This window comes from Ahaetulla prasina, chromosome 2 (assembly GCF_028640845.1).
Source record: "Ahaetulla prasina isolate Xishuangbanna chromosome 2, ASM2864084v1, whole genome shotgun sequence".
Taxonomy (NCBI): domain Eukaryota; kingdom Metazoa; phylum Chordata; class Lepidosauria; order Squamata; family Colubridae; genus Ahaetulla; species Ahaetulla prasina.
The window spans coordinates 198,997,938-199,014,434 of NC_080540.1; the positions used below are offsets into that span (position 1 = coordinate 198,997,938).

The following is a 16,497-nucleotide window of genomic DNA, read 5'->3' on the forward strand; positions in this document are numbered from 1 at the left end:
ATTCAGTAATGTAGATCAATGTATTCAAGTATCTTTTAGATACTTGAAACTAGTAGCATTCAAAACTATATTTAAATAATCCTCTTTTACATGTTTCAAGTATTAAGTGTTTCAATTATAAATTTTCTCTGGTCTGTACTATATCAGGCACCAGTGTGAAGGATTATGTGTTTAATTCTTTTCTTCAGAAACTCAAATTCATCTATTGTATACACAGCTGGACTCATACATAGTATGAAACCATAGTATTTGTTTTATTTTAGCTTAATATTGTGAATTCAGTTATTCAAGCAATGATTAACCAATCACAGATTGCTGAAATGAGTGTCCCAGCTAGTAAATGTGATCAGATTCCATAAAACTCTACAGAGGGAGTGATTCAATTGCACGGTGACTGATCATTTCTTTCTTTTCTTAAGAAAAAAAGATTTGCTTTCCAGAAATCATTCTGATACCCCTGAGTTGGGTAAGAAGTTAGTACAAAAAGGAGGAAGATGAAATTAGATAAAATTATGTTCCCAAGTAGACTTTCCTATAGAAAATCCTATATTTTTTGTATATTAGGTAGAAAACATAAAGTTGGATTTAATTGGCATCTCTTCCTGTTCATTGAATCATATTTGTACTGTTGAGTTCAATGAAAATCTGTACCGAATTGACTTTGCGCCCTATCTAAGCACTAACTGGATCTAAATGCTTTGCTTTTTCCAAGAAACACTAACATTAATTAGATGCTGCTAATGTTATAAATAAGCCTAACTGTGCTTATTTGGGTTTTACTTCAGCTGCTTCTACTTGGATTCCAGCTCAACTGTGACTTTTGAACAAGAAAAGGACTATTGGGCTAAAATAAATTGGTGTTAAATTGAAATTCAAGGTTATAATTTTAAACCTTTTCCTCCTATCAGCCTGATTTAATCCAGGTTAATTGTATTTACCGTATTGTTTTATGGTAAATGGTGAATTTATATTGTGGCTCTCCCTGAAAATATGTGTTTTATAATAGGCCTCTTAGTGAGACAGAGGCATCCTTGAAACTTGTCCATATCAACATTTATGACCTTCATTTATGGCCACAACTGAGCCCATAATTTCCATTGCTAAGTGAGGCAGTTGTTAAGTGAGTTGTGCCTCATTTTACGACCTTTTTGCGACTTGTTAAGCAAATCAATGTAGTTGAGTCAATCATGTGGTCACTAAGGAAATCTGGCTTCCCCTCTTGACTTTACTTGTTGGGAGCTGCCTGGGAACATTCAAAATGGTGATCCCATGACCCTGGGACAGTACAATTGTTATAAATACATGCCAGTTGCCAAGTGCCCGAATTTTAATTACGTGACCATGGGGATGCTGCAATGGTTATGAATGTAAAAACAGGTCATAAGTCACTTTTTTCAGTGCCGTTGTAACTTAGATCACTAAACAAAAGGCTGTAAATTGAGGGCTACCTGTATGCTCTATTACTGTACTTGTTGACATAGAAGATTCTTTCTTCGTTGAGAGCGGATTCAGGCAGAGGGTATCTTTCTCCCCCCTCTAGATTGAAGCAATTCATACAGCCTCAAATCCTGTTTATTGTCCTGGGTGCAGAATAAAAGAAATTTATTTTTCTCCTTTGCTTATTCCAAGAGCCAAATTGGTGTCCATTCCTCAGAACTTCAATTATTCATGGAGAAGAATTTTCAGCTAAAATCAAATTGGGAAGTTTTTCAGGTAGTCCTTGACCATAATTGAGCCCATAATTGACTATGGGGATGTTGCACTCGTCATTAACTGAAAAACTTTCATAAATTACTTTTTTTCAGTGCTGTTGTAACAGTTATTAAACGAATAGTTGTAAATTGAAAACTACCTGTAGTTGGGCTTGGATTATAAAATAATTATTCTTTTTTTACTAGTAAAATACTCATCCTTTGCTGATAAGGGTAGTTGTCAACCTAAAACCGTTTGTTCAGCAATGATTTGTAGTATTATGTAGGGATCAAGTCTTTCTCTACTTGTACTGAACTACAACACACATATAACGTCTTTTTGTTGTTGCTTAATGTATTCTCTTGGCAGTGCCTCCCCAGCTCTGGGACAGGCTTAAATGTTAAATGTCATACATGAGCAGCCATAAGAGCTATAAAATAGGAGTTTTCCCCCCAAAAAAAATCAGCCTGTGGAACTGGTTAGTTAAAAAATAATTCTAGGAACTGTGATCAAGAGGCAATGCTCTAGTGATAACTGGCTGTACCTGAGTGAATTTGTGTGTGTGGGCATGCACATGCTCTTAGCTTCCCGAAGAAGCCGAGGATTTTGTGGAAAAGAGTTTCAAAAACTCTGGTATAAAATTTAGGAGGCTTTGTCACTCATTATCCATTCCTTAACCTGGAAGGAAGTTAAATGATTGCAATGAGTTGGAAAGAGGCAATAGAGGCAATAGAGAAATCAGCAAAGGGGGTAGGGAGCAAATTTTATGCCAGTCTAGTTTTCTGTTCTCATGAATGGCTGAGTAATACTTTAACTCATCGGTGGGAAATGGCCCACAGACAGCAGATAAGCAGTTTGCTCTGTTCAATTAGCATGAAGATGAAGAGCTACTTTCCTTTGAGAGGTTTACAATATTTATATGTGATGCAGGCCTTTTGTGGTCTCATATGGTAGCTGCACACTTCAGTTACTAATGCTACATGCTCCCAGTTCAACCCCTTGTTTAGCAATCCACAACTAAAGCATCTCTAGATGGCCTTCCAGCCTCTGTTGAAATACTTCCAGGAAAAGAATGGCCACCATCTCTGGAGGCAGACTCTCCCATTGCTGAAGGTAGGAATTTTTTCCTGATGACCTATCAAAATCTGCTTTCTCATAATTAAAACCAATTTTGTGTCTATTTCCTGAAATAACGCTGAAGAAATCTACTCTGTCTTCTCCATGACAGTTCTTCAGATACAGATGGTCCTTGTTTAGCGATATCCTCGTACAGCAACCATTCAGTTATAACAGTGAAGAAAAAGTAACTGTGTGACCAGTCCTCCCATTTATGACCTTCTTCTGTCTGTAATGCAAAAGAAACCTGAAGTAAAATCATCACATCTGCTCAATGACCAAGATGCCAAACCCAGATGTGGTCATTAAACAAGGACCACCTGTACTTGAACAAATAGCTATCTTCTCCAGGTTAAACATTCTGAGTGCTGCCAACTACGTTTTTCCTTCCAAGATTCTTAGTATCTTGTTATTTTCCTCAAAAAAAATTTCAACTTGTCAGTGTCCTTCCCAAAATGCCATGCTGAGAACTGGACTCAATGATCCGGATAGGGTCTTACTAACTTGAATAGAGAGGAACAATGATTTACTAATTTGACAATCTACTGTTGATGCAGGCTAGCACCATGTCAACAGCTATATCAGTGTTGGTTCATGCCTCATTTGAGATTCACCAAGAGACAGTTCCTTTTCATATGTCCTGATGCATACCCTACACATATGCTTTTGATTTTACTTACAAAAATGAAGGATTTTGTGTTTGTCCTTGTTGAAACTGAAATTGTTGAGATTTTCATGAATCTTGATACTGGTTCCCAAGTTATTCAGTATATAACTCCTTTGTGTCACCTGCAAATCTGATAATCCTATTTTAAACCTTGTCAAAGCCAGGTATAGATAAACTAAGCATACAAACCCTGGAGAATACCAATGTAACATCTTCCGGTGTAACTCAGAACCAATGTCATACGTTCTACGCTTGTTAGACAAAATAACATTCTATTTTTTATCCAACTGGTAACTTAATTAATTCGGGAATATTTTCTTGAAGACTGTGCGTTCTTCTTTGTTTTTAATTGGCTGGTTAAAAGGTAATCAGTAACTTTATTGCTAACATTTCCATCTTACTGTTTAACTTTAACATCAGGTGATACTTAAAACCATGAATACAGAAGGAACCTATTCCACATAATGCTGAATTTAATCAGAAGTTTAAAACCATGCTGGTCTCTGTAGTTCATCTTAATGAACAACTTGATTAATATGTTTGTGTTGCTAGGAGAAACATATTTTTTTAACAAAGTAACTTAACATAACATAACATAACATAACAACAGAATTGGAAGGGACCTTGGAGGCCTTCTAGTCCAACCCCCTGCCTAGGCAGGAACCCTACACCATCTCAGTCAGATGGTTATCCAACATTTTCTTAAAAATTTCCAGTGTTGGAGCATTCACAACTTCTGCAGGCAAGTCGTTCCACTTATTAATTGTTCTAACTGTCAGGAAATTTCTCCTTAGTTCTAAGTTGCTTCTTTCCTTGATCAGTTTCCACCCATTGCTTCTTGTTCTACCCTCAGGTGCTTTGGAGAACAGCCCGACTCCCTCTTCTTTGTGGCAACCCCTGAGATATTGGAACACAGCTATCATGTCTCCCCTAGTCCTTCTTTTTATTAAACTAGACATACCCAGTTCCTGCAACCATTCTTCATATGTTTTAGCCTCCAGTCCTCTAATCATCTTTGTTGCTCTTCTCTGCACTCTTTCTAGAGTCTCAACATCTTTTTTACATCGTGGAGACCAAAACTGGATGCAATATTCCAAGTGTGGCCTTACCAAGGCATTATAAAGTGGCACTAACACTTCAACACTTGTCTGAGCTTTACATGTAATTTGACATCAGTAAGAGAGATGTATCCAGAGTAAGACTACTAAGAAAGAAGAAGGCAATATCAATACTCAACACTCATTTTCCTTTGACTTAGTTAAATATTAAAGGTTAATGTTAGGGCAGAGAAAGGCATTTTTCCCCCTTAGATGTTCACTGGTCTCCACAGAATGTTTTGGATAGTTGCATGAATGGATAGAACCGATACTACACATACACAGCCAACACACACACATCACCATTCATACAACCACATCTCCCCACTGGAAGTATAATAGTAATGGGATGGGGAGGGGTGTTAAACCTTCTTTCCCCATTGATCCAGTTTTTTAAACAAAAGATATTGTTCTTGCAACTCTACTATTTTTAAGTATGACCTCATTATGTTCTTTGCAGTTCTACTGACGGTTGTTGTTCTGTTGGGTTGGGCGGGAAGACTGGCCCATGACCCCAGCCATACAGAGTGGGCAGAAAATGATTATGGCATGCCTACAAATATTCCCAGTCTTTATGGTCAGGGAAAAACAAAACACTATTACAGAATATTCATTTCAGGAAACTGGATTTACTTGTGTTTATTCCACCAAAGGAAATTACCCCCCCCCAAAAAAAATCCCTCTGGCAGAATTATATTTTACCAGTTAAACATTCAACAGACATTTTGTTTATATATATATATCTATAATTACAGCATTCAAAATAGTAAGCATTCTTTCATTTTGTGCTTGGCAATCCAACTGTGAAGCTAAGAATCTTGAGCACCAAGAAATCTAGAAGATCAATTAATATTTGATTTGGGGAACTCTTGTAGGGGGAGGGACAATAAGGCAAAATAAACTAAAAGCCCTACCATCTCAAACCTACTGTTATCTAAATTTTAAGAAAATAATTCTAACACTTGGAGAATAATCAACAGTTTGGGAGAGCTTTCCTATAAATCATAAATAGGAAATATTACCACCTATTTGCACAAAATCTTCCAGCCAAAATGATAGTTTTGGCTGAATTTCCTCTTCCTAACTCACCCATTGCTTACTATTTTATACATGTGTATGTTTATTGGCATGATTAAAAATTCACAGAAGCCTTATGTAATATGTGCAGAGACTTTTTTGTCCCTTTTTTAATATATGCATGGTCCTTCAGACAAGTTCATAGACAGAATGGACAGGCTATATATAAAGGAGGGATTTAGGCAATTTTGTCACTTATTAAGAGTGGATGGATGAATCTCTTATGTCAGAGTTTCTTGTATGAAGACAAATCTATATTAAAGAAAAAGCAAAGGGCAAGCTAGCCTTTTGCAAACTTATATATCCTCGGCATAAACACCCCTGAGTGGTGTGTGAAATAGCTCTGTAATTTCTTTTTCAACAGAGTGAAATACTGTGGAAAATGGCAATAAACATTTCATTTTGGTATGCAACAATTCTGCTTCACTAGACCTTAGGTTGATGTAGAGTATAACTCATTCAATCATTTGTACTGTACCAGTAAATAGTACCTGGAATTTTATCCTGTTTACTTTTGGTTAGTTTACCAAATTTGTACCAAAATTTCTAAACTTGAAAAGGTTGTCTGTGTGTATGTGTGCGTATGTATGCGTGTAAAAGAAATCACCACCCTGGACTAGAGTATTTCACCAAAATTAATAATTTAAATACCTAATTGACATTGAAAAATTCAGTGACAGCGCAAGATGAAGAATATTTTAAAGCTTTTCAGTGCTTTTCTCTTTCCTCTATAGTCAACACCCACTATTTAATAGTAGCGATACATCCACCAGTTTCTAAAATTTAATTTTGACAAGATGTCATTTGCATCAGTAGTGCTCCAAAACTACTTGGAACCTGCTTTAGAACAAGAGTTTTCTCTTCTACATTTGGCAGTCTCTTTTCAAAGTACAATAATATTCATCATCATCATCATCATCATAAAAAAAAAAACAAAGAGGGGGAACATGAAGCTTCATGGAAACTCAAGGTCCACTTATTACAACAAAAAAAAATGCTACCATTTGTTACAAATGGTCAAGCAACAAATTAAATATCAGGTTTTTTTGCTCTGCTATTTTCTATGAAGTGCATTCTTTGGATCACCAGGAGTGTTAGTTGAATAAAGCTGAAGGTGACCTGGAGCAAATTTTCATAGGCCAGCATGACATTTAATTTATTATGCTTTGAGTGAATCAACCCTCTGGCTTTATATTTCAGGAAACTTCTCAGTAAGTAAACTTGTTTTAGTCATACAGCTGCCACATCCATAGATTGGAAGGCCAAGAACAAGACTGAATACAATTATATTTTGAACTAGTTAGGCACTGTTTAAATAGCTGATATCCATACCAACTGAAACCACAATTTGTTGGCAATTTAATTTCTCGAATGTTATGGAGTCAGAAATACTTGCGAGTGTTTTCCATTATATCCTGGAAACTGACAGCTCAGGATTGTCCGATGCTCAAACAAAGAGAGAAAATTAATAACCAATTATAGTAATTTAAGCAAGAATTCATAAGTTGCATTAATTATTCCCCAAGAAATCAGGGACCGGTGATAATTTAGATGGGCCCCTCGGAAGAGATGCGTCAGTTTCCTGTCACGCTCTAGCCAAATCTTCATAAAGACTGTGGAAAAAGACTGGAATTCCCCACCAATCTGTGACTGCATGCGGGCTTTGACAACATTCACAGGGAAAAACAGAAACCCCAACATAGCACCCAATACCCCTCCACATATAAAATCATTGATCAGATGAGTACTGTAAGTTGTTGCTTCTGGCAGGCACTGCTTGATGGGCCCTCGCAGGCCAAAAAAGAGAGCATTGCTAGGACCGTTCCGAAGTAGGATTGGCACCAAGCCCCGATAATATTCCCTGGCCCCATGCTCTCGAAGAACTCTGAATGCTTGGTAGGTGTTTGTAAATTTGTCATGATGTTTGTAGTCCTGCAGAAGTGTCTGCACACGCTCAAAAGGGGTCAAGACAGCTTCTGTGGTCCCAGCAAGCACAGCTGCTAAGCTCCGGGCAAAGATTTCAGGCGCACTTATGTGTCTGAGGAGCAGAGAAGACAAATCTTCATATAGGCCAAACATCAATGCCAAGGTTGTGCTCTTCTGCATCAACGGAGGAAGGATACCTCGGTACAAATTTCTGATACCATCTTTCTGTAGCTGACATATTGCATCTCTGGTTCGTACCCCGTACAGTTGTTGACGAAAGAGGACTTTTTGGATTGGGAAAGTTACTGCAATGTTTGTAATGGCTGCACAATAACCACATAAGTAATGTTTGCCTGAGTTAATTTTTACAATGCGATTAGCAGCTTGATCTGCCTTTGCCTTGTTAAGCAAAAGGTCTTCTGAATCCGCCATGCTGCTTGTTGTGTTCTCACATAGATATTCTCCTCTCCTATAAGAAATAAAGGTGATTGAACAAAGCCAAATCTACTTGCTTTCATTTCAGGTTAAAAAAATAACATTAAGAGGTTTAACTCACCTCTTCATTAGTTTTCTGAAAGGTCTTTATGTTTTATGCTAAGTTTCAGAGAACATCCTACTTCAAAAGTACTAAGAGTACGTTTTCAACTTCTGCTTTCCTTGTAATAAATAAAGCACTGTGAAAATATTTTCATAAATTGTATTATAAAAGATTTGAAAATATTTAATTTCCAGGATCTCGGCCAATTAATACTACACTCCTTCCCAAGGGATGTACCGTTTCTTTTTGTTCAGTGTCTTCTCAACTGAATTAATATTTAGATAGTATCTTACATATAATGCATATCAACATTTTACAATATACCTCATTCCAGCAATAGGTCCCCTATTCCCTTTAGTAATAAATTAATTTCATTAAAAAATAAAAATAGCTTTTGTCTTCCACAGAGCTACAGGTCTTCCCCTTCTAGCCTGTCCCTTAGATTCAAATAAAATAACAGATACAGAGACATACTTGATATTTCCAACAGCTTAAAAAAAAATTAACCAGCCTAAAGAAGAACTTATTTTTCTACAATTAATGAAGAATGAAAAAATTGCAAGCCAAATAAAAGAAAAAAACAAAATAAAAATAAGGGCCTAATGTACTTCTGTTTGCTTTTGTTTTATTAAAAGCTTGTTTGTTATTAAAGCTTGTTTTCCTTTTTTGTCAACTCATTTTATTCAGTCAAATACATTATACTAAAATATGATTTTGCAACCGGTAGTGACTAAGTCTTCATTTATTTAAATTTTCAAAATATTTATTTCTTATCTTGTTTTGTCCTGTCTACCCTAATTCCTTATTTTTATTTTATTTTTTATATTTTATATGTGTTGACTCCTGGCAAACTGCCTGAATTAGTCCCTGCAGTTTTCTTTGCAAGGTTTTTCAGAAGTGGTTTGCCATTGCCTTCTTCCTAGGGCTGTGGGATATTGGTCCAAAGTCACCTAGTTATCTTTGGGCTTAATGTGGAACTAAAACTCATGGTTGGCCAGTTTGTAGTCTGGTGTTTTAATCACTACACAAAACTGGACCATAAATACTTGTTATCAGGGTGGATAAAAATCGATGGTTTTTTAAAAAATTGGATTTTTAAATTTTAAATTGGATTTTTTTGATTTTATCAAATTTGTTTTAATAAAATGATTTTGGAGTAAAAATCTATTTAAAGATAGTTTTCTATTTAAGATACATTAATAATTCAGTTTATTCGGCATAAAATGGAGCTTAGTTCTGTAGCATGAGGCTGCATGTTCTGCAATATTTACATTTTTTGTAAACTCATTCAATGAATCCAAGCTCTGCAAGCTAAATAGGAAACCTTCATTTTGTTTGCAAATAATAATATTAAAGATTCTAACTACCAGCAAGAATGAGTCCTTAATTTAAAGAGCACCTGTCATTTCAGATCCATCCTGGCAGCACCTATTAGTGGGCATCCACTGACTTGCTGCCTACCACGTCCCTCACCTTGTTGTGTCACTGCCGCATCACCAGGCATCCCATTAAAGTGAATGGGGTTGCCCGTTGAGTCAACAGTGGGTCAGAGGAGGAGCCGCTGCGGGACAGAGATGACAGTTGCTCTTTAAAAATTATAATTTAAATCAAGTTGATTTAAAACAAGCCTTTTTACTAGTGATTGAAATCATGATTGAAATCGACTTGATTTAAATCATATCGACCCTGCTTATTATTCAGTGTAAAAGAAGGGAGTAAGGACAGTCAGTCCAATGGAGAAATGGATATCATGCACTTTTTTCTTTTTTGCTATCTTTCTGCACTTCACTCAGCTAAACAAATAGATAAATTGCTTCAAATTTACTCTTGCTCTCAGCTTCATTTTCTGGTTTTCCTTTCCCAACCTTGAGTAAATACCTATCCTTTTTTCTTTAAAGAAACATCACTTTCAAAAAAGAAGAAGGATGAAGAGATCCTAAATTCTAACCACCGTGGTCAAATGAGAATGGAGATCCTTTAGTTGCAGAGTAATGCTCCTCCCACTAAGGCACCTATTGTCCTAATTAGTAATGAGGAGAGGGGCAGACTTAACTACGACGTGTTTTCTATTCATTGTTTAGCAATTATATTTAGCAATTATATCTGGACCAATCAAGAAGAGAAACAGTGGTATTTTTAGTGTTCTGAGTATGAAGGTATTCCTACTACAACTTTCTGCAATGGTGAAGCCAGTTAATAATATGCTGTATTATGAAAATTAACAAACATTTAGCTGGTTGGCCTGCATATTGCAAAAACCAGGACTGTTTCAATGTAGGACAATTGAGAAACTGTAGTTAAATACAGATCTTAGCTGGTTAGGTGATATCTCTGACAACATATAATACCTAATGGAACAAATTCCTTTCCAAATAAAAGTTTATTTCTGAGATCAATTTGAAATGCTATCCTCTTCTTTTAAAACCCTATCCAACCTAGGTCCTGGGCATCTTAAGCAATCTCATCTTTCCTTGTATTCTCCATTTTCTTCTAATGAAGCAAGGCATGATATTAGAATGAGGACGTTTTCTAATGTGACATCTTAAGTTCAACTGGAGCCTACATTCATTTTTCCTCACTGCCAGACAAATATTGTTTTGTCTTCCTATGTGTTATCTGTACAACTTTATCATCTGCAATATCAATAAATAAAACTGTCATGGTAACCAGGTATTTATATCTGGCAAAGAAAACTGGATTATGCAGTAGTCTATAATGCAAAGCATTCCAACTTTTTTGCTTTTTTATGGTTGAATTATTTTCTCTATTAAGTAAACATTTGTTGCGTAAGTCTGCTACTAAGCTGTCTGTAAACCTGCCTTTCCAGCCACATTCCTGTTTGCACAAAAGCAGCTCATTAGCAATCTTTTTAAATCGTTCTTACATTTCTTTTTACCCATTTTCTTCGTGTTTTCAAATTCTGCATAGAATTTCCCTGAAGCTTTCTACCTCTCTCTCATTTCCTAATTTCAACTCAACAAGAAAATAAAACACAGAAGTTTTATCTCATGTCAGTTTAGCACTAGAAGAGGCTAATTTAGGAAAAAATAAAAAGATAATGGGAATGGGAATATTTTCTGACAAATAAACCCGGAATTGGAAGATAGCAAAATATAAGGCTGGATTTTGAAAAGGAGGAAATTCCATTTTTAAGCTCAATATATTACTCTTTAACAGGAAAAATGGAATGAGCTGAAGTTCCACAAATAAGTACAGATGGAGTACAATGCTCTCTATTCTATTAATTCTTTTCCTTAATTTTGCACTTCCTTAGAAGGCACTCCATATTCTATACAGAATATTTTACTGTTCTACCCTGTTAAGGCAGTATAGAAATTAGATATATGTAAAAGATTAGATACTACTTCCAGCAATTACAATCTACCAATTAAACACACAAAAATGAACAGTGAAAGACAATTGTTCTAGTGAGACAGCATTGTTCTAACTAAATTGAGAATGTATCAAAAGACAGGGTAATTTATCACTGTACTGATAAAATTATCAATAGAGGGGGAGGAAAATGGACCTACTAATATATAGCCAAATTCAGATAATACAATGCCTCACTTCTCAGCATAATGTGGACTGCATTCATGTGCCGAACATAAAGAACAGCAGAGACTTTACTAAGATTTACGCCTGCTGGTAAGGGCAGGACAATATTAAAACCTGTGATCCCGGCACCAGGGGCACATTTTCATGAAGTGCTACCATAGTCTGCAGGTTAGTTTATCCAAGCTGCTTTCTCAGACAGCACCACCTGCCAAAATGTGATAATAATAGCTTAAGAGAAGATAAGTTATCGAAATTGTTTGTACTTGTCCACATGAGGGGGGAAGTTACTTCTTTCTTTTTTGTGTGTGTGGTTTGTATTATTTTTTTACTTTAATTGTAATCTTAATAAAAATGTATATGGAAATAAAAGTATAATAACAATAGTCTACATTGGGGTGCAAACTTTATTATAAGGAAGCCATCATAGTGAAAATGAGATAATTACCTTTCCTATATGATACAAAACAAGATTTTCTCTGTATAAGTAGCATTCTGGAGCAGGTCTTCAAACTGTTCTGCCTAAAAAGGAATCAATAGTCTTGTTTTATTTGGCTGCAAAAATTCAGTTGGCGAGAAGATGGCAGCAAAGACATAGAAAATTAGCTCTTACTGCTGTCTAGCGCTCATCATTTGTTTATTTAAAGAATATTTCATTGATACTTTAGGTTTTGAGTAGGACTTCCTGTAACTTTTTTCCTGAGCATGATGAAGATTTTTAATGAGTATAGTCATAATACAGAACCCCAAATCACATATTTTTACAATTTGAAGAGGTTTTAAATGCACCATCCAGCCTCTGCAATCAAGCTGGTAGTGAAATTTTTATTACCTAACATTTAGCTAAAGCTTTTCCTTGCTGATTTCACCCAATACTTATATTCCATCATAACAATATTGGCTTCCCACCATATATCCTTTCAAGTATAAACCTATGAGAAGCAAGTAGAGAAACTCTTGCTATTTTGTTTTCATCAGTGTGCTTGACAACTGCTTCTTCTTGATGCAAATTTGAAGTAAATGGCTGCATATAATGGTATTTGCTATTTAATTGTTATGGTTTACTTAAAGCATACATGCTTTATATTTCAAACATAATAAATATATATTTTAGAAAGACCTCTGAATTCCAGGAATTTCTAAAATATTCTCAGTCACTGCAATACTAATAAAGCAACTCAGTAACATAATCTCAGTATATTGAAGATGAAGTACATATGATTTGGCCATGAAATATTAACAAAGCTTAAAATTATAAGTATTTTATTGTACAACTATTAGTTCCCTCCTCCAAACAAAAATACTAATATTTCAAACTCCATGTTAGAACTACACTTTTATTTAGCCTATATACATCCATTATCAAAGCTGAACAATTTTTGAGATCTTGCATATTTTTGCAAACTTGGAGTTGGTCTAGTATATAATATTCTATTGGGATTCAAATGTGCAATTTCTTTCATAGCCATCACACTTTTGTATTACAGCATCCAATTCATTACATATAATACGCCCTATAGTGCAAACGAAAGTGAAAATCCTTACTATAAACAATCCTCGGCAATTCAAAACTTAGCATGGTAAATATATATCAAATTACCAGCTGTACACCAGGAAAAAGATTTTTTAAAAAATGCTTGTGCCTATTAAATTAACGGGTGCTTATTAACGTTATTAAATGCTTATTAACGGGTGGCGACTGTAGGGCGCATATATATATACACACATATGCGTTATGCACATATAGTACGCACATATTTTGGGCTCATGTATGAAGGCATTTTGCAACTGAATAGAAATGCATTTGATGGGGTCCCTGCAAATTTTGGGGGTGCCATTTTGGGACCTCAGACGTATTTATACAACGGCTCTACAAAAATACCACGGGAAATTGGGTAAATGTTTCGAGGGTCGCGTTGTTTAACCTCGCTGCCGTGCTTTTCAAAGAAAGACGGCCGGCCAGGTTCATCCCATGTTTTTTTACCCTCTACCGTCTTTCCACACCCAGGAGAAGCAATTCAGGCCAGCGAATAAAGAAATAAATAAAGCGAAACCCCACTATAAAAGGCGGGATGCAATCCTGTTTGTGTGTGTGTGGGATCAATATATCAACAGAGTCCGGGATTGGTTAACCAGAAACGCCCTTATCCTCCCCGCCCTGCCTTTGCCCCGAGGTCAGCCGCGAGCACCTGCGGCACAGCCCGGTCCACTGCCGCTCCTTTCCTTCCCCTCCGTATCTCCATTTTGCCCGCCTGTTCCTTTGCATGCTCGCCTGCCGTCTTTTCTTTCTCCTTCCGCCACCTCAGCTACTCCTCACCAATCCCCGCCAATTCACTGACCCTCGCGGGCTTCCTTCATGGCGGCGGAGGCATCGCCGCTGCTGCTCCTCCTCACGCGCACGTTGCAACCGAGGCAGGCAAAGACCGCCGAGCGACGCGCAGCGGCCTGAAACTGACAGGAGAGCAGCCCCCCCGGGCCGGCCGGGGAAAAAAAAAATTATCAGTTCCTTTCGCCACGCCCTCCCCCGCGCGCCGCAGAGACGAATGACGCCGCCAAACGAAGGGCACGTGATTCGGCGTCCTCCAATCCGCTCGCTCGCCCGCCCGCCTGCCTACCGCGGAAAGGCCGGGTCGCTGGAGGGCGTTGGCGCTAGAAGCGAGCTTCAAGCGAAGGAAGAAGGCGGGTTGGGCTGCTTCTCCTTTCAGGAAGAAGGCGGGCGGGCTGAGTTTGGGCCGCTCTAGCGAATACCTTGGCTGTATAAGGGGAGAGAGGGAGGGGGAGGAAAGGGCTTCCTGTTTTGCCTGATTGGAGGAGGCGGATTCTGATATTCGTTAAAGGCGAATACAGAAAATTCAGGCGGCTGTTTCGCCGGCTCCCACCGGTTCTATCCCTGGGAAGGATGAAGTGGGGGTGGGGATGGGAAGTAGTGACAGACTACAGCAGGGGTCTCCAACCTTGGTCCCTTTAAGACTTGTGGACTTCAACTCCCAGAGTTCCTCAGCCAGCTTCGCTCCGGGAGTTGACTCTGGGAGTTGAAGTCCACAAGTCTTAAAGGGACCAAGGTTGGAGACCCCTGCTCTAGGCTTTTTGGAAATGCACCCATGACACCTATTGCTATTGGCACCACCTTTATTGGCACAACACATCATTAAGTGTTGTACCTTATGATTCTTGACGAATGTATCTTGTGTTTTTATATACACTGAGAGCACATGCACCAAAGACAAATTCCTTGTGTGTCCAATCATACTTGGCCAATAAAGAATTCTACTCTACTCTAGTCTTTCTTTTTTCAGTTGTTCTAGTTCTATTCACAGGTCTTTGTATTTTGTTATCTTCTCCTGTTCTTTCTCGTCTCTTCTGCTGTCTCCAGGCATTGCCATTCACTAACCAGACTTTTTTATTTATTATTTGTAGTACTATTAAACTATTATTTGTTAAATTACGTATTAAAATAATATTTGAGTATCGATGAACAGTCTAAAGCTTCATGAAGGGTTGGATGAGCTTAAGAGTTTGGGGACCACAATCCATTACATTATTGATATGGTGCTCGGGAAATAATTGTACAAGAAAAAATTATAAATACACAATAAAAATAATTTACGAGACTGAAAAGATATAAAGTGTGTTATTTGCTTGTTAGGAAAGATTTCTAAAATATGTCCTTAAAGTATTATTTATTTGAAATGGCTTATGACAATGAATAATAAAACTACTATTGAGAATCCTGCGTGTAGAAATGTACTTCCCAATGTTACTTTCTACAGCCTCACCCCAAAATAGTGTATAGTAATTTTTTTTTATCTTTAAAGAAAGAAAAAAGAATTACTGTAAATGCTGATTCATTCCCATAAAGTAAATGCCCATCTCTGACTTCTAAACAAATAATTCATTTTAAAAAAAAAAATCAGAGATGTCAGCTATTGTTTTATATGAGGGGAGGGGAAGGGAAGGTAAAGGTCTCAGCTCAAAATCCTTCAATCCCATTTCTCTTTACACAATACTATAATGTGTATTTCTCAGAAAACTGCAGTAGCAAAGTTCATCAAAAAATCACGAGGAAATCACTGACATACACATATACAAACAGACAGACAACGCCCAGCAAATCCCACTTCATAACAAAAATAAATAAACCAAGAGAGTACATGGGTGGGTATTCCTACTCCTACTGGGTAGTTCAATGCTCCTACCTCTTTTATGAAGAAAAAAGGTAGCTCCTTATGTATGTTATAGGTCACGATTATAATACTGTTCCTGAAGTATGTAACCATTAAAGATTGTCATCTTTCCCCTATCATCTCTTGTTGATGGCTGCAGAAGGCCCATGTTATCCCCAAATTTGATTTCAGGGTGGTTTATAATCCGATTTGCATGAAAGAGGGACCGGACTATTAGCTCCCTGTTGTTCTTACTATGGATAATTTGCAGTAATGTTATTTGGATGAGGGCCTAGTTTGCCAGTTTTCATAAAAGATATAAATCATATTTTTTCCATGATATTGTCCTTGCTTGGACAATTTGGTTACTTAGAGGATCCTGCTTTCCACACTGAAATAGATACGGCATCTCATCAGTTCATTCATTAATACAACCTTAGAGGTTCCTATTTTTTTGCCATCACCTTTCCTTTACTGTAATCTTAATGTATACCGCTCCCCTAAAAAATACAAACACCAACAAATGAACAATAAAAATATATGCAATTCAATTTCAGGGAAGTGGTAAAAATTTGTAACTAAAAGGTTCTTTGCCCCTCTCCTGTACTCTGCACCGCCACAAGGGAGGTACTCCTCACAGCTTGGGAACCCTGCTAATTTTCCGAA

The 16,497-nt window shown here is 37.0% G+C and overlaps 1 protein-coding gene across 4 annotated transcripts; it reads right to left on the bottom strand.

The window, feature by feature from the left end:
* Positions 1-57: 57 nt before the first annotated feature.
* SLC25A51 (solute carrier family 25 member 51) lies at positions 58-14,194 on the bottom strand. Of its 4 annotated transcripts, none has more exons than XM_058166961.1 (3): positions 14,008-14,194; positions 12,117-12,190; positions 58-8,044 (listed from the first exon to the last, which is right to left on the bottom strand). In XM_058166961.1, the coding sequence occupies exon 3, from the start codon at positions 8,005-8,007 to the stop codon at positions 7,126-7,128; it is 882 nt and encodes a 293-aa protein (XP_058022944.1). In that variant the 5' UTR covers positions 8,008-8,044; positions 12,117-12,190; positions 14,008-14,194; the 3' UTR covers positions 58-7,125. The 4 variants fall into 4 exon arrangements, with proteins under 4 accessions (XP_058022944.1, XP_058022946.1, XP_058022945.1 ...); XM_058166963.1 differs by having other exon boundaries at positions 13,986-14,194; XM_058166962.1 differs by having other exon boundaries at positions 13,941-14,194.
* Positions 14,195-16,497: the final 2,303 nt, after the last annotated feature.

Coding starts and splice junctions, on each gene's coding strand:
- SLC25A51 (XM_058166961.1), bottom strand. CDS start 8,007: ATGGCGGATTCAGAAGACCTTTTGCTTAACAAGGCAAAGGCAGATCAA.